Here is a 21,134-nt window from a genome sequence, read left to right as displayed (position 1 = left end):
CATTTGATTCCTGTAGGTTTAGTTCTAGTTTAATCAAAGTCATGCTGTTCAATTAGACTTCAATTCACTAAACATCAATGTGTAAGGGAGCGCAATAGTCCCAATGTAAATGAATGGAATAAATAGCAAGCCTTACCTTTAAGACCTGGAAGTACGCCTTTCCGTCGGCATCGACGCGGCTGCCGTTCTTCTCGATGTGCTTGAGCCACTGTATATGCGGCTGGGCGTCGCTGTACACCTTGCAGGTGAAGCGCGCCTCCTCACCCACGTACACGCTCACATTGGCAGGGAGGCCCGCCTGCAGGATGGGCCGATGGGGGGATCGCTCTGTGGGGAAAAAAAAAAAAATCAAAAGAACACCATGACCAACTGGATTTCCAGAGCTATGTTTTTTTTTTTTTTTTTTTTTTAAACTGTGCACATTTACCATGGTAAACTTGTATATGGCCGACAATGCAAAACCATTTTGCCCCAAGTTCTACACTGCAGATCTGTGTAACAGTGTACAAAACACACACACCTCTACAGTAATATAAAAATAACAGCACACAGAATAGCAGACCAGTAAACTAATGTACCAATATGTATATAGATGCTAATTAGATTTCTTTAGTACTATTTAAATTTAACATTAGAGCCGCCATGCGGGTCAATGTGACCCATTTTGGATTTGAAATGTTAATTACTCTTCTGTTGTAAATCGCATGCGTTTGTCTGTTTTTGACTTTTCCTAAATATTTGAATTAAATATCCTGACTCCGTTTGATAGCTAAAATCGCAAAAATGATAAAGTTAGACAGTTCTACCTAGAACCGCCATGTGGGTCAATTTGACCCATGCATTACAATACATGTCTTAATATAACGTAAGCTATTTTTTTTGTAAATGCAGTAAACAAGACACGCCTCCTCCTCCAGGCACAGTTTTTTTCTTTATATTTCAAGCATTTCTTTGTTTGTAGACTGACTACGAGAGAGATTGTGGATTTGTCAACTGCACCAAGATGGCAACTCAGTGAAAGCCTAGTTGCTTTATTTCTCAATGTACCTGGGAGACAGCAATCCTTTGTTTTGTTCCACAAATGCAACTGGGAATATATCAGAAGGAAATATTTAAATCTTGAAAGTAGTCACTGATTGTAATACGGCAAACTGCACTCAGATGCATACAGCAAACCGAAATGACAGGTAGGATGATAACTTGTATGCCGAATATGAAACGTATGTTATATATGTATTTCTTTTTATATTACTTTTAGAAAAAAAAGGGGGTTAACAGGTTTGTATGTACCAGTTTACACAATAATGTTCAATGGAACTGTGTCTGTGTTTACAACAGAGCTCCTGGATGCAAGCACAGAGCCAGCAGTCAGACGTGTACACTCCAGAGTAGAATGCAGCCGCCATACCGGAAGTAGTGTTATATTTTCTTTTTATGTAGTATTAGAAACAATGATTTTGGTTTTATAGTTTTGTATGTACATATACCCGTTTACACCTGTAAAAATGTATATTTTATTATATTTTTTCACAGTTTGTAGTCGTGCTGTAGGTGCACTCATTTAAATAGTGTTTCTGCAATGTAAATGTTAGATATGATGTTCATGAATAAAACGGCTTTCATTTTCATAATGAAGCAGGTTAAAGTTGATTAGTTCAGAAACACTGAACGTGCCTCTACTAAAACTATCGGTATTTCATTTCATCATACTCCTATTGTCAATATCAGAAAGGCTGTGTGGGGATTTCATTAATCCTCTCTGTTAAGGTGGTTTTGTGATTTGGACCCAAATACAATAGAAATAGAAACATATTATGCATCAAACTTCATTGATTAATTTAATTCAGTCATCTGGTTGGAAAATCACCTACAACACAGGTCTGCAAGGGTTAACAGCGATCTCAGTGAAGCACTTAAAAAAGGGCCCTCCCTCACTCACTGCATTCTTCCACAAGAAAACATTTCGACTGCAAACACTGCTGTTTAACAATAGAAGCTTTCACACTATTTAACAGGGCTGGCTGCCTGCCTGTAAGCAAGTAAGCATCCACAGGGAATATTCTCACCGACGTAACCTTGGCTGGGCACACTGTAAAAGCAAGTCTCGATTTAGTGAGAGGGTAGAGAAAACACACACACACACACACACATACACACACACTGTGCTAATCTACTTTAGTTCCCTTGTAAAAGTTTACCACAGTAAATGTGCACAGTAATTATGCAGTTATACCATGCTTTACCCCATGGTTATGTTATGCATTTACAATAGTTTGCCTTTTTTTTATAACATGCTTTACAATGCTTAGCTACCTTTGCAGTGGTTTTACGATGGTACACTTGTATAAGGGTACCGTTTCTTTTTGCTCCAACCCTGTGTTCTGCTAACAGCAGCAAGTCCACAGTGCACGCTGTTTTGAAGCTCAAAGCAAGTCCACAGTGCACGCTGTTTCGTAGCTCAAAGCAAGTCCACAGTGCACGCTGTTTCGAAGCTCAAAGCAAGTCCACAGTGCACGCTGTTTCGAAGCTCAAAGCAAGTCCACAGTGCACGCTGTTTCGAAGCTCCTGATAATACGAATTAGTGGCAAGTCCCTTGAAATTTGTAGTAATGATAATTGACTCTGTAACCTAGGCTAGATCACCCAAAGTGTATTTAAAATAGTAACATAAGGCTTCTTAAAAAAATAAATAAATAAAAAAAAAAAAAAATTGGAGTAATATGAACCAACTCTTCATTTCAAAAAGAAGAGTTATCAGATTGGCTTTGAAAGCCCACATAAAATCTGCATTATGGAAGTGGTCTGGAAGTGTTTTAAAACTGTGATAAAAGACAGTGCTGTAATCCAGCTCCAGAACTGACTGCTGCAGACAAGCCCCCATAAACTGACTGAAACAAGATAAGGATAATCTGGCAGCCTCTAGAATAAACTGAAGCTTTTTAAAGCTACAGAAGCACCCCACAAATTTTGACACTTCAATATATTTGTGTTTTTCCATAGCTAAACAGAAGCAGGCCTTGCTGGCAGTCCAGTTAGTTTCTATTTCTATAGTGAGCTTTACCCCCCCCCCCCCCCCCCCCCCCCAACCCTTTGAAATCTGCTTGACATAACATCACTACTTGCAGAAGTAGCATCTTATGACTGTCATCTGAAAGTCAAAATACACAAAAAAAGAAATGGAGCTATAATAATATTACAGGGTACACGTCTGACATACAAAGTAAGTTGTAACCTTATCAGCATGTTCTGTCTTGTAACACTTTTTAGGTTAAAAAAAAAAAACATGTCCCCTTTTGCCTTATTAAAAGCAAGTGCTTTTAGAAGTACTGTAAATGTTTTTTGATGAAAGCCAACACGCCAGTGAGAGAGTGAAGGTATTTCTTTCTTTATTTGAGGAATCTACTACTTAAGCCTATTCATTTTTTGCAAACTATCTCCGTTAGGACACCATACCCGGTCATATCCAAAATGTGGAAACATGAACTCTGCATACCACCGAGACCAAAAAAAAAAAAAAAACACAACTAATGCTATTGTGCGTGCTCAGTGAAGTGATTTGGCTTACACTAAAGGAGGGGAGGGTTTCAAGGTAATTAAAGCAGATGGAAGGCGATGGGGCCCCTGCTAATTAAGGGCATACAGTTTTACCCAACCAGGGGATGCTTTTTGCCAGCTGCACGTCACTTTGGCTTCTTTTTGACAATCCTCATAACTCAGAAGCTGACAAGCCAGCATATCGGTTGTGCTTAACTGCAGATCCTCTGAAATCAAACCCCCAACAGACATACAGTCTAAAACTATTCGACTTATTTGGTTACCTTTTTAATTAATCTATAACACTAGTTGTCCAGTTTACACATTGATCTTCTTTGAATTTTCTGTGAGTTAGCTTTTCAAAATGGGGGATACAAAATCAGCAGTTTAAATGTCTGTAGACAAAACAAACAAATCCATTCGCAGGATTTTGCACTAGTCAAATGTTGTTACCACTGAAATTCATTTTCCTGCAGTCACAGTGGGCTTTTCAATGGCTTTATTAAAAATAAAACAGAATTCCAAAGTGGAATCTGCGAAGCTTACATTGAGTCTGAAATATAGCAGACTTTATAAACAGTGTTTGAATAAGCAAAGGGCTTACAGACCGTCTGAGCAAACAAAACTTGTTTCTCTTCACAAAGAGGCAGACAGTGGGTTCTAAACAGGCTTATTATCACATAGAATTACAATGAAATGTGTGAAGCCAAAGCTCAGTTTCTGAGCAAAGCTTAATGTGATTTTACATGTTAAGACTATGTAATGCTCCTGTTTGTGGGTTGAATTTAGGGTTAAAAGGGAAGCACGATAATTACACCTACCATACCCCATTAAGAACCAAAAATCAGAACACAAGCTGTATTTATGTAATTTGATACATTATACTTAGACTTTTGCGATTAACAAAAATTAGAATAAGTTACCATAACCATATAGTTTGAGAAGATGTAAACAGGTAGATAGGAGTTAAAAATGCAAATGTAGCCTGACCTTAATGGGTAAGAAGAGCATCATATTTTAACATCTCATGTGGCTACATGTGTGTAACAATATTTCAGACTTCAGCAATGCTATGCACATAAAGAAATAAACTCAACATTTCCCACCTTAATTCTAAACACTGGCTCCTTTGTTACATGGAATTGAAGGGGGGTTGGGGGGGCTTGCAACATTTAGCAATTTACCTAATTGTCTAGCTCTGCGTGAGCTGCCAAAAAGCCCACTGCCAGGTGTAAAACTCATAACCTGGCTTGTCAACACTTTCTATAAAAGATCTTTCACTCTCCTCAGATCCACCCGAGGCCAGCAGGCACTATGGATTCCTTCATGCGTTTTCAGGCTCTGTCTCATCAAGACAGCGGCTTCTATCTCCGAGGCGAGCACGTCAAACCAAGTTGTACTGCTGTCACAGTCCCAGTCAACAGCTCCACTCAGCCTGTCACACAAACAAGTTGGGGCCACGCTGCTGGGTGTTTTTTTCTCCTTAACTACTTTGTTAAATTCAGGTAAGAAGTTGAAATCAAAATATTCTAGATTAAAACTGATTTAAATCTAGAACATTTTGAAAGATTTAAACCTTTGCTCGGGGCTACTACAAAAGAAAACTATGATTTTATCTCCACAGAGACTTAATATAAACAAGCGGTGACGAAGTTCAAAATTACTTCATTATCAACCAATCCATGTTTAACCTGTTTGCATCTTTTTTTTAAATCAACTGGCTTAAAGAAATAGTAAACTAACGCACTGCAGAACTTCTTAGAGAATATTTTCCACCAACACCGACAGACAGCTCCCTGATCAGAAGGCATTACTACAGTATATGGTAGCTTAGAGAGTCAGAAAGGGGCACTATTGTACAAACAAGGTAACCCTTAGAAAAGCATACAAAGTGTAATAAAGCACAGTGAAAGCAAAGTAAAGCATAGGTAAGCACTGTAAACAATAGCAAGTTATGGCAAACAAGGGTAAACTATGGTAAATGCATAGTATAACCATGTGAAAACTTCAAAAATACAGTGCAAAAATACTGTGGTCAGCTTTAATAGAATGCCCGGTAACCAGAGTTTTTTATTGCAATTAAAAACGTAAACTGTGCCTTTATAAACCGTGCCTTTACTGTTATTTGAAACATTGTATATCTAAAATGTACAGGTTTGTTCACCCTGCCGGTGTTTTGCTGTCATTTATTAAAGCTGAAAGTTCTGCGGGAATCTACTATGTGGTTTACCCTACAGCAGAGCTCCTAATAAAAGATTAAAAACACCTATTCATGGAGATTAAACCTTACTGCAATAAAATGCTTCTCCAGCAGAGACTCTGCTTCTGAGGGGAACACAGCTGCCAGTCCTTATATTAAAGTCAATTGCTCAGCGGAATTACTCATTACAGTCATCCATCAACTAGCTTAATCATTCCCTTGCATTTACCTCCGCTCCTTATCCAATCTTAACTAGGCACTTCCTACAGAGAGGCAGGAGCCCCAGAACCAGATAGCAGCCGTCTCCTGAGCTAATGAGGTCAGAAATCTTATATCTATTGTTCCCACAAAGCTGTAAGCACATTAAGGTTTCAGGTATTACAATATTTGTATTTCTTTATCAGTTGTTGTCCACCCCACCCCCACCCAGTAGGCACTCCATTACCCAGGAATCTGGATTGGCAGGTTTCAACAGAATTGCTCTCTTATACATCTCGGCTGACAGGTTGCTTCAGTCATGCGCCAACTCAGCAGCTTGCATGCGACACACAGTCAGAGACAGCTCCACTTCTCCCCTCTGAACTATTTACATTTCATTGGTTTAGTTACCGAGGAACCCACATCAACATCGATTGTATAGGATTGGAAAGGCTTCAGTAGTTACTGAAATTATTGTTTAGAAGCTGGGGTGTGCATCAAGGTGACTTAATATGTATTTAAATGCCTGGGTTTAAAGTTTAAACAACTTCATAAAACCATCTCTGGCTGAAATTGTACAGGGTTTTGAAACAAATGCTATAGCAGGCGCACAGTGGCGGTAAACATGGAGACTATATATGTCAATGGTCTCTTAGTTTAATATTCAGATTTTTGGTTCGCTTCTACTTTCAGTAGTCATAATGTTGGAGTACATCCAGAAACTACATTGCACTAAACTTTGTCTTTCCCATCACGTCGTGTTTCTTCATTTTCAAACATATTATGATTCGGTCCAGACGTACACCTTCAGCTTACAAACTGACAGGGGTCAAGAGTGTCTACCAGCCCCTCTGAATCCCAACTTGGCTTTCCGGCTCAAACTGCCAGCTACGTTCCACATGGCCAGGCCTGCGTGACGGGGCTTGATAGATACCCGCTCGAGTGGAATACTAACACAAGGGTTTTATAAAAACTCCCACTCAGCTGGTGCATGTTCCCAGAGCAGCGAGGTAAATTCAATTATTATCACTGTGGCCGTAGCGCTTCAGATGCTGTCATGTTACTCTTATAGTCATCACACACCTGTCTGCATCTAATTTAGAAAGAGAGAGCGCGGTGTTGCCGAATGCCGAATTTTAAATCACCTGTCGGGTTGAATTTTAATCCAAGGGATCACACAGCGGCTAGCAGGAAAACAGCTTGCGTTTTCAGAAAAGAATGCGCACAAAAGGTGAAATTTAATTATTATCAAGTCTCTAATGAAAGCAGATTCACTTCATGGTAATGAAGGTTGTGTTTTACATTACAAAATTCTCAGTATGTGCCTATACACAGGGCTGAGTTTAGGTTTTTAATTGGCTCCAAAGACATTCAAGCTTAACCCATTAAGGGTCATTCCTTCCTATTCAGAGGCGCAGTAGGAGGGGAGTGCAGGGTGCCCTTTGTGGGGCTTCATGAGATAAAACGAGGGAGATGCAACCCCCACAGCAACAGGGTGATACATTGAGGCATGCATTAGAGAAACAAGATCTCCAGTGGTTTAGCTTTAAGTTGAGGATGATAAAACTGGGCCACAAACCGAATAGATTCTTATTAACAAAGTACCATCCCAATTGTCAGCCAAAGTAGGGACAAGGGATTGTCCTTTTGAGAATAATAGAATTACCTTGTTGAATTGTGCTACTTAAATGACTAATCCTGCAGCTATCTATCTCCTTTCCAGCATAATCAGTTAAAAGACATGCAGACTGCAATAATTCTAAATGCTGTAATAATTCTAGTGCCAGAATGTGTGCAAGATATTTATAACCTGTGCTGCAGGTGTTTCCAGAGAGGGAGATAGCTTTCATAGCTACCCTTATTAAAAAAATATCATAGGAAAAGCACATCAAAAAGTGTAATAATGTACAGTTGAAGCATGGTAATGCATAGGTAAGTATTGTAAAGAATTGAGCGTTATGGGAAAGCGTATTAATAAACATGGCAAACCAAAGTAAAACTATGGTAAATGCATAGTGTAACCATGGGAAAAATGCAAAAATACCACGGTACGCTTTTATAAAGGTAATCTACCTTTAGGGATTGTTAAGAAATTGGAAAGCAGTGAACAGTGTTTAAAGCTTGAACTCACCGACCACATCGAGATGGTAGGTGTGGTTGATGGATCCGTATTTGTTCTGTACTATGCAGGTGTAATTCCCTTTATCCGAAGGAACCACACTCTCCATTATGAGACTCCAGTGCTGAGGTCGGACCTGTGGATAAATCATCAGCGGTTAACCAAACCAATCCAAACTCAGAATAGATTATTACATACATCTAACAATGCTGGTCTGTCTTAAACTCCAGAGCAGGAGCTGCATGCCGTGGTTTGTGAATGTACAAGCAGGACTATGGTTTTAATTTTTAGGTTTCCACCATTTGTAAGCACAGAACCTGCTGTATGAAAGGGAAGTATGAAGCAGACACATACGCCAAAGGCTGGAATGGATCTAATCTTGTGAAAAATGCCAACAATGCAGCCAATCTCTTGCAGCAATAACACTGCAAAACTCATAAACAAAACCAATTAAAAAGTCTGAAACTCCAGTTCAACGCCCTCGGACTGTTGAATGTGAGCGATGATTACAGATAAGCAAATTTTTGCTAAAAAAAATCCCTTTTAAATTGTTTGTCGCTGTCTTTAATCTCATTACTTAAAACAATTAAGTGGAAGAGTTGATACTGTTTATCAGATGCTATATACCAGCTTTTCAAGAACTCTTAAGGTGGAAGTGGAAATTTAAAGAGTCAGGTGTGCAACAAGAGAAACCGAATCCAATAAAACCAGAGGAAGTACTGTGTTATTTTTCAGGAGTGAAGTGTTTGCGTGTGCAAGTATTACAGACAGTGTCCTAATAAGACCAGCACTGAAGAGAGCTCCACAGTTCTGCACTGAAGGAGGCAGTGTTCTTGCTTTCTTGTCACCTCCACACAATGTCCCATTCACTATGCAAGGTCTGATCCCTAACCCTCTTATTACTCTTAAAGTGTGAAAGACATCATAACTGATCAAACATATTCCTCCTCATTGAATTTAAATATAATTATTTTCAGATACAATGCCGGTAAGCATCTATACCTCGCTGAAATACAAAACTTCATAGACTTCACTTGTTCTTATCACAATTAATTTTTTTTTCTTTTCCTTAAAAATATCACCTGCTTATCTGGAGGTCTGCACTCAAGAATTTCCAAAGCTGGTAACATACATTCAAAAGCACTTGAGGCTGAAATTTAGCCCATACCCAGATTATTGACACCTGCATCTATACCAAAATGGTCACCGATATAGTTTAGGGTTGAAATAACATTAACTTTTCACCAAATAAAAATGTTAGTTAATTCAACATCAGTTGATGATTCGTGCAAGGGCTGTGGCCAGACTCCTTGAAGGACTGCACATTGTTGTGATGAGCCACAGTAAAACACTTTTTTGTATAACAAGTGACCCCCTTTTAAAAAAAAAAAAAAAAAATTATATTTTATATATACATATTATATATATAGATATATATATATAGATATATAGATATATATATATAGATAGACACACACACACACACGCAATAAAGCAGAATCAAGTGACATGGGTTTCCAGCCACCACAGCTATCTTCTTGAAGTTCTGAACATATTGAACACAGGCATCCCGAGGCTTCCACATTCACAGCTGGCAAGTGATAAAGCCAAGTACATCTGAAAGTGTCCTCTAACGCGCAGGCCTGAGTCCTAGCTTGTCTTTTTCACAATTTTGGTGATGAATTGAGTTGCTTGTGACGTGAGATGAGTTGTCAGGACTAAAGTACTGCTGAAGACTACGTTTTTATTTTTATTTTTTATGTGCTTGTTTAACAAACACCAGTTTGGAGAACAGGCAGTGGATGCAGTGCATTTTTTTTTTTACTGTGCACCTCAACCACAGCTCCTCTTTGTTAGTGTAACCTTGTATCAGCTTCAATAACTATGCTAGCTAGGGTTTTGAAATGAGGAAGATGCCTATTGCCTTCAGCAGAGACTCCAGTGCATTAGCTCAGTGTGCAGGACCCATACCTAGCAACTCTTTCATATATTCTATTGATATTCCACAATGCTGGGTACATAGAGCAATACAGGTTCATTTTGGGGATGGCTCCTTGATTAGTCCATTTACCCACAATTGTGTCTGAACGAAACACACATAAAAAAGTCACCTTATATTCTATCTCATTAATTGAATGCACCTTACTTATTTTAAGCTTAATTAAGAAGTGAACTAAACAACAAAACCTGTCGTTATTAAAAGCAGGTAAAGCAAAGGAATAATTACATGGATTGTATTTACAGGATCCAGACAGAAGTCAAATAATCTTCACTTGTTAAAGACATTTTAATTAATTTGTCTGAAACTACAAAAAAAAGTACATCTCATCCCCAGGCCAGATGTTTTCCTTAAATAAATAAATAAAAATATGCCCAATGTAAATGTTGTGTAAGTTAATACATGAATAAGCTGTGTCATCAAGTGAGAGAGGCGGCTCCAAAGTGAAGACTAGCTGCTCAAACCGTAGGAAATTATTTCTCAGAATAAGAGATTCTACACATGATATCTGTATATAAAATCACAAAAAAACAAGAAGATTGTACTCAAGAAGTACTACTAAACATAATAAATGGTTTTGTTTTTTCAACTTTAGAAACCTGTCACGTGTACGAGACAACAGCTATACAACAAAATACTTTTTTACAAATCCTTGTTTGGTTGATTTCTTGTGTTGGATTCGCAACGTACCTTAAAGCCCCCAATACGATGCTCCTGCTTGAAGTCTCTGCCATTCTTCAGCCAGCGCAGGGCAGGTTTGGGGTTCCCTCCTGCTGAGCAGCGGAATTTCACAGTGTTGGCGGCCGGGACCGCATGGAGCTTCTTCTCCATTTTCTCCAGATTGGTCCAGTACGGGGCATCTGTTTCAAGATGCACACAAAAGAATGTTTATAGTCTACAAGCGCTATCAGATTTCCCATGGCTGGCTTGAAAGGCCTGCAACTGTTTTAGTTGTATTGCCGAAGTACCATACATGAAGCACTACCAAAAAAAAAAAATTACAAAGCAGTCAACATGGTTTAAATATTCCTGTCGGTAAACCCCCAAAACAGAAACCTAAACCATTAGGGAGAGTGTTGGACATAAATCTTTAGAATTCTACACAGCTCCGATACTCTGCTTTATTAAAAGCACAGGCTTTTGATTAGTATGGTGTAGCAGTCACTTGTCCCACTGTTAAAGAAGTGCCTATACAGAGCTGACTGCAGTTGTACCAATTAAATTACAGAAGTGATAAACACCTCAGCGCTTTCCAAACTGCTTCAAGAAAAGCTCCCTTTAGGAAATTACAGATTTGTTGACACCTGAAGAAGCTGTATCCCTTCTAGAATGTGGGTGAATTCACACGTTTTCACAACATGCTACTTAAGGTCAGCAATGTCCCACAGATTAAACTCGCAAATCCCGCTAAATTTAAGTTCTCATTTAGTCAAGGACATGATTCAGAGAGCATCCCCATTCTGTTACATCACGAATCTGAATGTCCGCTGTCAAGTCTAATGAGTAGACAGAACAGAGGAAGCAGTTACCAAGAAGTGTTTTTGTACCATAAAAATTGATTTTGAGTGTTCAAATTCATAGATAGACATCCAGTTACACAGGAGAGCTGGAGTTCTACTAAACTAGAACAAAACAGTTCTGACCATTTGACTTTCACAGCCAATCAGATTATTAGGACAGAAAGTGTCTGATCCTTCATTATTGAGCTATAAAGACAACATGACCTTCATCTCTACATTAAATAAAAACAGTAAATCTTTGCTTCTAGTTGGTTAGGGAATGTGTTTCTTCAAGCTAAATTTAGTGCATTGCAATAAGACACAAAGTGGCAAGCCAGGGGAAAAAAATAAAATAAAAGATTGAGATATTCTCTGGCACTGCATTAAAGGAGAGTGAGAAGACCTAGAAAGGTCCTCAGGAACTGCAGGAAACGGAGGTTAAAAAGAACTTCACATCAAGCAGATGCATGCAGATTATTTTTAAATTTGGGGATAAAAACATAAGACAGAAAACTGTCAAAGCGCTTCCTTGCAGCACAAATCTCAGACAGATGGGTGCCGCGGCCTGCTGAGATTTCCCAGTTATGACACAAACCATTTCAACCCTCATCTGCTGCTCTTTGATGAATTTCGAACATTGAAACCATCTCTGAATATCTGCTTCATCCATTCTTCCTCTGCTAATCCTCTATTCAAAACCAATATGGAAGAAAGGTTTTTGATTGATGCCTTCAAAAACATCCACCTCAAGTGACTTGCTGCGATCTATATAAATGTAATAAAATACAACCATCATTCTGTCATGCTGAAAAAATACAGAAATAATGGGTAATCTTTACAGAAGCTCTTAATGCAAGTCTCTAAGCTACTAAAAAAGAAAACCCTCACATATAGAAATTATACCCCTAATTGGTTCAGGGACAATAGCTTCAATAGGGTCGTCACACTGTACAAATGAAAGAGAGGGTTCTTTAATGACTCAGAGTGGAAATGCACACACTACCAACGACGTGTCATGCAAGTTTTTACTAACAAGCCAGATATCAGAGCTTTCACTTTGGGAAATCTATCCAAAGGGTTACACTTGGATAAGCATCAAGTTAGAATTAAAAAGGGTATGATTCAGGCAGTGTCTGTAGACTTGGAATATCATTAGCTGGTCTATCATAAAAAAAAAAGAAATATCTATGCCCGTTTTAAAACACACTTGCATGCAGTAATCGACTCGATAGATTTGGTAAATAAAAGGATCACACATAGTTGTAATTCTAGGTATTTGTATAGCTTGCATATTGTCATGAACTGCTCTTTCTGCCCAGCAATGTATTGTAGGGCGACTGGGGCTGCTGGGAAATATGGTAAATAAACACCAGGTCTCTCTTAAATGCCAGGTTATGAATAATAATATAATGCATGTCATGCTGAATGTTCCAGCCAATACACACACATGGCTGTACTGCGAGCTTACCAATTTGTTTTTCAACAGCGATGGAGAGACCCCGAGGCTCAGCATGGATGATAAAAACTGAATTTAACAATTAAGGTACACGTAATGCATATAGTTTTTTTGTGTGACGTTATTGATTTTAAAACCAGTTGGTGAAGATTTTTTGAGCGTGCTGAAAGTAAAATACAAACTTGTTTTCTGATATTAACAGGGTTGCCTTTTAGTGTATTTGTACGTGTTTTTTTTTGTATAACAGTATTTTGTGCATTTGAGTCTTGCAATGAATATTTGTATTTGCTCCTTTGCTCCAGCATTCTTATTTATCAATGTACACGTTATAAAAACAAATTAGTCACTTTTGCTTTGATTGTATGATAAAACTGGCACTTGTATTGATTTTACTGTTAATCTTTAAACAGTTTGAAGCATTTTTGAGTGCATTGTGGGCCAACAGTATGAACTTATTTTTCAAATTAACACAGTATTTCATGCAGTTGTTTTGCAATGAAGATTCATTGCTGGTTAATTTTTCATCAATTGTCCATGCTTACCAATGTACATGTTTTGAGGGTGAACAATAAATATAATCTGTGTTAATAAAGATGATACTTGTTGCTTTTATTCATTTTAAAACCATGTTTGTTTTTTTATTGTGATCCAAGCCTACCTTAATACACGGGAGTCTCAAATAGTTGCCGGTCTCCAATAGATGCCGGGCTACTGGCAAATATTGTAAATAAACACCAGGGCATTTATTTAAAGTTTTATGGTAGTTGGTAAATTGGATAAATCTTAAACTTTAAAATCTTTATGCCTAATATCAATGACTAATGTACTATTTTCATGGTCCTATTGTTCTGAACTGGTATGCTTTTAGTAAGTGAATATTAGTATCAATGGTCTGAAATACCACAATTAGATTCATACATTATTCCCTGTTAACAATGATATTTACTTCAAGGGGTACAGTCAGTTTTGGACAAAAGGGCAGAACATGGGCTTGTTCTGGACATAGAAATGTCTTTATTCCAACCATGTAAATGTGTGTAAAGCCTTCATATTCCTCTGTTCAGTTGAGTTCAGAGAAGCCTACAGCTGCAGCTGTCTGCCTGTTACACCAGAGCTGCACCTGTGGATCAGACTTAAATCACATAAACAGATGGACAGAGGGCCAAAACAACCCTGCTAATATCTGGAACTATCTAATGTTTCAAAGACTCCTTGCCAGTGGATCACATGGAAGTAGGAAATTAAAAACAAAAGGAAAATAAATCATACAGCAAGTTACAGGATCTCTTTGCAGCATATTAGATACAGCGTGGTCCGTGTAGGCAGAATCAAGACTGTAAATACGCGTCTGCTTCCTCCAGCTGAAGACGACTACAAAATGTGCCGTTCTGATGAAGTCATTTAACCACAGGCTTTCCACCCACAGTACAAGAGGAATCTCTGTAGGATCCAAAAAACTCCAATTTAGTTGGGCTGAAGCTGTAAAACTCTCAAAGCTGCTCTCTCACTAGCCTGCCTCAGTCAATCCCCAATTTATAAACTCCAGTTCCACACTCATGGACAGGACCAATAAGGATCAATGCATCTTCCTTAATCCCTTTTTCACCTTTGAGAGAAAGGGGAGAGTCTGTAGCAGCTGCAAGTTCTCCCACAACCACCGACCATCAAAGCCCTGCACCGGCTTACGCACAAAAAACAGCCGTTGTGACGCACATCAAAAGGGCCTCAAAATGCCCTTTCCCTGACACAGCAAGGTAACCCCCACTGGAAAAATGATCAAAATGTAGGGACCTGTTGCATTCTCACCATCAGCTACCACCAAAACAAACCAGAGTCACCAAGGTATTAATCTTTAGTCCTACTCATCTGCAGCACAACTACATAACATAAACATCAACATCAACAGGGATCACATGTATTTCCAGGACTCCTAACAATGCATTGTTCGTTTCTACCATTATATATTTACTAAAAGGCATTTAGCAGACCACTTTGTGGAACATTTACAAAGCATTCGCATCGACACCACTACATTTTCAGTAGCCTGACATTTCACCAATGTCAATCACACTGCTAAAGACATCATCATCTGTGGGCTCGCAGTGCTATGGAACAAATGCTGCTCGGGAAGGAATGCGAGTTCCTCTTCAAACTATGAAATTTGGAACCTCTTGGAATGAACATTCTATTCTGACACAATCATGACATCATCCACAGAATTCTTGAAAAGTTGACTCCACTGTTTACTTTTCTTTCTACACAGCTGAAGGGCTTTTGTCCGGAACATCCCGAAACAATTTTTCAATCATTTAAACCTCCTGTGTACGTCCAAAAAAAAAAAAAAAAAAAAAAAATTATATATAACATTTTTGAACACTGCAGTTATACCTCCTTTCAATGTATATAAATAATACAATTAACTGTTTTCTTAATATGAAATTGGATGTTGTATTATTAATGCATGGCTCCAAGACAGCTTGGTGCGACAGACTGCACGCACCATGGGATCTCACAGATCCATTAAGTGGCTCAGCCATACGGATAAGAATGTAAATATTGACTGTATTATGAACTAGTAACTAATTCAACACCTGCTTTATTTTATCACTCCTATCCAACTCCAATTGCTCAAAGGTAACTGTGTTTTTACCTTCAAGTCACAAATTATGTCAGCATTCATTACAGCAACACCCTTCCCCACTCACTGCCTACCATCTATTCATTAAACAGGGTGTTCTCAAAGGCCATTTGCATTGCGTGGACCAAGAGTAACAGATTGCTGTGTGCTACATGTTAATATTCAATCAAATGTATTTTTTTTTTTTCTTAGGTTCTTTTTTTTTCCAAGGGTTCTCTACATTCAAATGCCTTGTTTGCTTTTCTTATTCAAGTGCTTTACCAGAACGTGCCAATAAGACGTAATCTTATTCCAAATATAGCAAGACAAAAAACTAAACAAAGCGAAGGACATGATTCTTTCAGTCAAACAGATGCAGTTTTATTTCTCACTAAACACAGTTGTTATAATATAAAAAAACAACCAACTGGACATGCATAATGCAGCCCAGCCTATGTCTCCTAGTGAAAAGATATATAGAAATGTGTTAGTCCAGACTGCTCCAAAGGGTCTTGGCACTCACTCATATTGGGGTTGTCACTGGGAGCGTCCTCAGACCTATCCGTGTCATCTTCATCATCACCAGAGGAGATAGCATCTGTGAAAAGCACACATGCAGATGAAATCAATTGCAAGACCATTGCTATTTGTTTGACTCCCAGTGCTGGAGAGATTCTGGAAACTATTATAGTAAAAGGTTGGAGAAAATTAAAACATGCTGATTAATGTCACCAAGCAAACAAGTAACACCAGGACTGATTTATCATAAGCGTTCACCAACACCGTGCGGCAATGCAAGAACTGCAACATGTTCCACGTTTCATTACCTCATCATTTCAAATCCTCCTAATTAATTCTGCCAGAGCAAACATGGGCAGGCTTTGATTTAAAAGCATCCTGCATAACGTGTTTGTTTACAATTGCGAGCCAGATATTCATTACTCACCTGTTACATTCACAATGATGTAATGAGTACCACTGCCTACTGGACTAACAGGCCTGCAAGCATAGAAGCCAGAGTCCTTAGGCGTAGCGTCTTTAATTTCCAAGCACTCCTTAGTAATAACTGTCCTATTGTTGGACCCCAATAGGATCCCATCCTTAGTCCAAGTGATGTTCTCAGCCTCCTGCAAAGGGCATCTCAGCTGCAGCAGGTCGCCCGGGTGGAAGGAGCTTACTGTGGGCTCAGAGATTTGGTATTTGGTGGGAGGTTCTGTGGAGTCCAGAGATGGAGAGGAAACAGAAAGAAGAAAACAGGGAAACAAAGGTCAGAAAACTGGTGACATGCGTGGATCCTCCCGAATTACTTGCACAGGAAACAAAAGCCCCCCCCCAAAACACACACACACACACACACACACACACACGACACCACAAGTAACCAGTGTGCTGCTGCCACCAACACCGCCATAGCCTTGGCAATCTGCGAGACAAAAGGAGCATGCAGGTACTGAGCAAGGGGAGTCATTATTAACTGCAACTGATAGCAGCAAAGTAGCCCTTGAGATCCAAACAGAATTTTTTTAGGCTGATTTTAAAGATCACAGATATTTAGAGTATTTATTTGTCTGAAACATTGTACAGCATGTACCAAGTACAATTGGTATCTTCGGAAATCTTAAAACAATGTTTGGTGCACTTTAAGAACCTCTCCCTTAAGGGACAGCTTGAACCGATTAAGCAGTGTAATTCAGAGTGCTATTTTCTGCTATGAATTAGTGTGCAGTTTGTCACTTTTTAAAAATAGGAGGGAATCACGTTTCAGCCATTCATGCCAATCTTATCCATTAAGTAATTACGGAATACAGTCCCAGCAATTGCACAGATTACAGCCTGATGTGTCCATTGTAATACTAGAATGAAGTGGCCCTGTACATATTTTGTATTTAACTTCAGTTACCTGAAACAGTATAAAAAGAAACCTTTTCTTCCCTTGGTTTAACTGTGTGATTTTACATATGAAACATTGTAAACCCAAGACTTTATTGCTCTGCAGGTGGGAAACGATGAAAAGAAAAGAAACGTATCCTGGACTTGCCTGCTTAACTAAAGAAAAAATGAAATGAACTCACTGCCTGCTATTCCTGTTTGAACAAGGACTCTCGCGCATACATTCCAATTATATTGTGTGTGTGCTGTTTCACCCCCAAGCATTCGAGGCAATTTAGTATGAGTGGCGTTTCAATCCTATGGCAGACAGGTGGAGTGAAGAAACATTCAATTTGATTCTGCTGCCTGTACAACCCCCCGGGGATCATCTACAAAAGGTACAACTCCCCCAATAAAACAATGAGCTCTACTGTTGCAGCTCTCAAACCTAAATGTCTCTTTGCTACCCAGATACATCACATTCCTTTCGCACTACAAAGCGAACAATCATGTTGCCTTCTATTGTACAGCATACATGACATTAATAATTACAGAATCCATTTGCAATGTTAATGCAAAGAAGGTTAAAGTAAAAACCAAAAGATTTTCAGCACAAGCAAAAAGGGGGCCCCAAATGGTAATGCTGCTGGTGCTAAGAGGGAAGAAATGGATTTCAAAGCCTTGTTTATCACACAAAAGTCTGGGTGACTGACTGATTGTTTCTCCATGCCTTACAACAGACCACATGCTTTCTATGCATATATGGCAGGAAGTTCCTACTGGTCCACTACTGGTTTTTGCTTGAGAGTTTTAAAAACTATTTTTAAAAATAAGCGTGTCAACCAACTCAGATGCTCAGAAGTTACAAGAAAATGTTATCAATATTCAGTATATTAAACATTAAAAACACAGATATCAAACTCATGAAACCAACACTATCGAGCCTCTAAGGTATACTGGATCCCACTCACACACAAACCCACTGAAAGGCTTAATAACAAAAGCTTTAGGCATTCTTAGCGCTCATTAGCATACCATTCACAATTAGTCACTTATGTTGCTGGTTTTGTTTTACAGTAGCGCAGTCAGACTTTGCTTGAAATGCATTTGGTTGTCTGTTTCCGTTCATATAACAGAATTTATGAATGATTGCGTTAGATATCCTGATTGTGTAAGATATATACTGTATGTCCTGACACCTAGTATTAGCAGTTCTCTGACAAATAACAGTATCTATAAAATTCCCCAGAGGTCCTGCGATTCAATTATCACATTGATTGCTTCACTTACACTTTTTCTAAATCTGCTAAAGCGCCAGAATCTACAGCATGGGGGGCACGATAAGCCTGCTAAAGCAATTTATGTAGTCTGACAAAAACACACAGCTTCCCACTGAAATGTGTTACACAGCTACAAGCAAACGAGAAAAGCAATTCTACTGTCCCTTGACAGCAAAAAAAAAAGCTTTGCTATTCTTTGTTTTGAGTTTCATGACTTGATAAAAGACGACAGCTAAAAGTCTCTTGCGATAAAGCCCTTAAAATCCTCAAACACTTATAAAATATCAAATACAAACTCCCCAAACGCAGAGCAAGACAAGCTGTTGGGATTTCCAGGGCCACCTGTGCAAGTTCCCAATTACTGTTGTCCACTTCTTACTCCAGTAAATTTTAATGAGTGCAAGAGAGATCCATGCACCAAAAATAAAACTGCACACATGTAACAGAAAGACAGGCTTCAGCAACACTGCAATTTAGAAAATCATAAACATAGACCACATCCTGCTTTGACTAGAACACAAATAAATCTCTGTTGAGTGTGCGTATGCATCCAAGCTATTATTAAAACAAGACTCCAGAGTTTGAAATACCTTTATCGGTTTTATCAGCAGTTGGCAAGACCCATCACAGGAGGTGACCGAGTTGTTTTCAGGTATATTAGACAGTGCAAACAAACAATTGCCTCCCAAAATGTAGCAATACAATGGAGCGCTTTTATTGTCTCTCAACTGTGCAGCAAACAAGGGGATGAGTTTGTTCAAAGGGAGGGTTTAGTACTGCATGTCTAACTGCTGGTGTTTGGACACAAAGCCGAGGGCACAGCCTCCTCCTTTACAATGTGTACTTTACTAGCACACCCAGCTCGCCCTAGAACGTTTATATTACATTTTAAACAATACAAAGACTACAATAGTATTGTAATAGTCAACTTGTTTTGCTGCAGCTTTGTGAAGCCAATATAAAAGAAAGACAGCAGCAACAGTCTATTTTAAACACTTCAGAAAATTGGTTTAATTTTCTTTTTCCTCCTTCATTGTGCCTTCTCTATGCATTCTGCTTGCCATGCTTGCAGGCTTTACACTGCCTTAAGCTCCTTTCACACTGGTATGATCTACCCCAGGTCAGAACCTACCAGGGCAGGACCCTGGTGTCATGCGGGTTGGGTACGCGATTTCACACTGCTTTTGATAAAGCAGGGTTGACCTGGATGACAGACGCAAGTAAACAATGCGTGTATCAATGCCCCGGAAGCAGCTTGTTACACGTTTCCATCCAAGCTCCTCTGGATTGATCCGTCAACCCAGATTTTGATTAGAGCAAATGTTTCTTCATCCCTGCTTCAATCTGGCTCATGCTGGTCTCTCAATCAAAATATGGCTAAACAAAATAAACAGAAATGTTCCTTGCGGAAGTGAAACCTTCATGCAGGCGTGGCTCTTTGTTCATGTGTCAGCTCACGAACAAGCATTATGTCTCGCTCAACCTGGGTCAAAGTCTGTCAACCCACATCCTGAGGTGGGTCGCTAGGATCCGGGGTAACCCGGGTCCGACCCAGGTATGTGCTTTCACACTATGCAGGATTGTGTCCGGGTTAGCCAGGACCCAGGACCAGACCAAGGTAGGAGTGCCAGTGTGAAAGGGCTTTAGATAGTAACATTGAAACCTGGTTTCCACTACGTCATCCTGCGAGTCAAAACCTGTTACTACTTGCACCAGTTAGAGGTATTTAGTTATATTTATATATATATATATATATATATATATATATATATATACACACACACACACACAGGTTTATGATTTACTAGCATGCCTAGCTGCAAAAAAAATTATCTGGTTATCCAAACACACACTTTTCTGCTTGCAGCAGCACTTGAGGCCCTCGTATTATATAAGTCTCTCTCATAAAGCTTTCAGCAAGCTTCCCGAAACTGTGCCGAAAACACAGAGAGAGCAGGTGGGACATGCTACCATTGTCTCAGCTTATCGTGAAGAGGCCCCTGAAATCTGAGGGGGACTTTAATGCAGGGCTGCAGCAGCACTGGGAAAGTAAGAAAAGTGAGACAAATACACAACAGCCAGGAGATCAAATACTATATGCAGAGTTATGAATTCCGTCAGGTTTGACATTTAAGAAAGGGCTGCTTCGCTCAACAGAATTACAGCCTCCTTTCAGACACGACTAGTCATTCCAGAATAATTTGTCTGCCTGTGACCTACCACTGAAGTATATTTTAAAAAGGTACAGTTTCAAATATCATATCTGCAAGGGTATCCTCAAAAATACGACCAGTACTAAAAAAATTAATTATAAAAAATTAATTAAAAATGACCCATATAACCTCCTACTGTTGCATGTAGCAA

General features: G+C 39.0%; 1 protein-coding gene across 7 annotated transcripts in view; it reads right to left on the bottom strand.

Moving 5' to 3' along the window:
* Positions 1–21,134, bottom strand: part of fgfr2 (fibroblast growth factor receptor 2) — a 48,815-nt gene that overhangs the window by 21,582 nt on the left and 6,099 nt on the right. For all 7 annotated transcript variants that reach the window (XM_034031128.3, XM_034031131.3, XM_034031125.3 and 4 more), the window contains exons 3-7: positions 16,568–16,834; positions 16,145–16,219; positions 10,740–10,909; positions 8,063–8,186; positions 137–327 (exon numbers count right to left, since the gene is read on the bottom strand). In XM_034031128.3, coding sequence (XP_033887019.1) covers positions 137–327; positions 8,063–8,186; positions 10,740–10,909; positions 16,145–16,219; positions 16,568–16,834 — 827 coding nt within the window. The remainder of the gene's footprint in view (positions 1–136; positions 328–8,062; positions 8,187–10,739; positions 10,910–16,144; positions 16,220–16,567; positions 16,835–21,134) is intronic.

Source organism: Acipenser ruthenus, chromosome 13, assembly GCF_902713425.1.
Source record: "Acipenser ruthenus chromosome 13, fAciRut3.2 maternal haplotype, whole genome shotgun sequence".
In the NCBI taxonomy this organism is placed as follows: Eukaryota; Metazoa; Chordata; class Actinopteri; order Acipenseriformes; family Acipenseridae; genus Acipenser; species Acipenser ruthenus.
The sequence above is the reverse complement of the archived record's forward strand: the minus strand, read 5'-3'. Positions and strand labels throughout refer to the sequence as shown.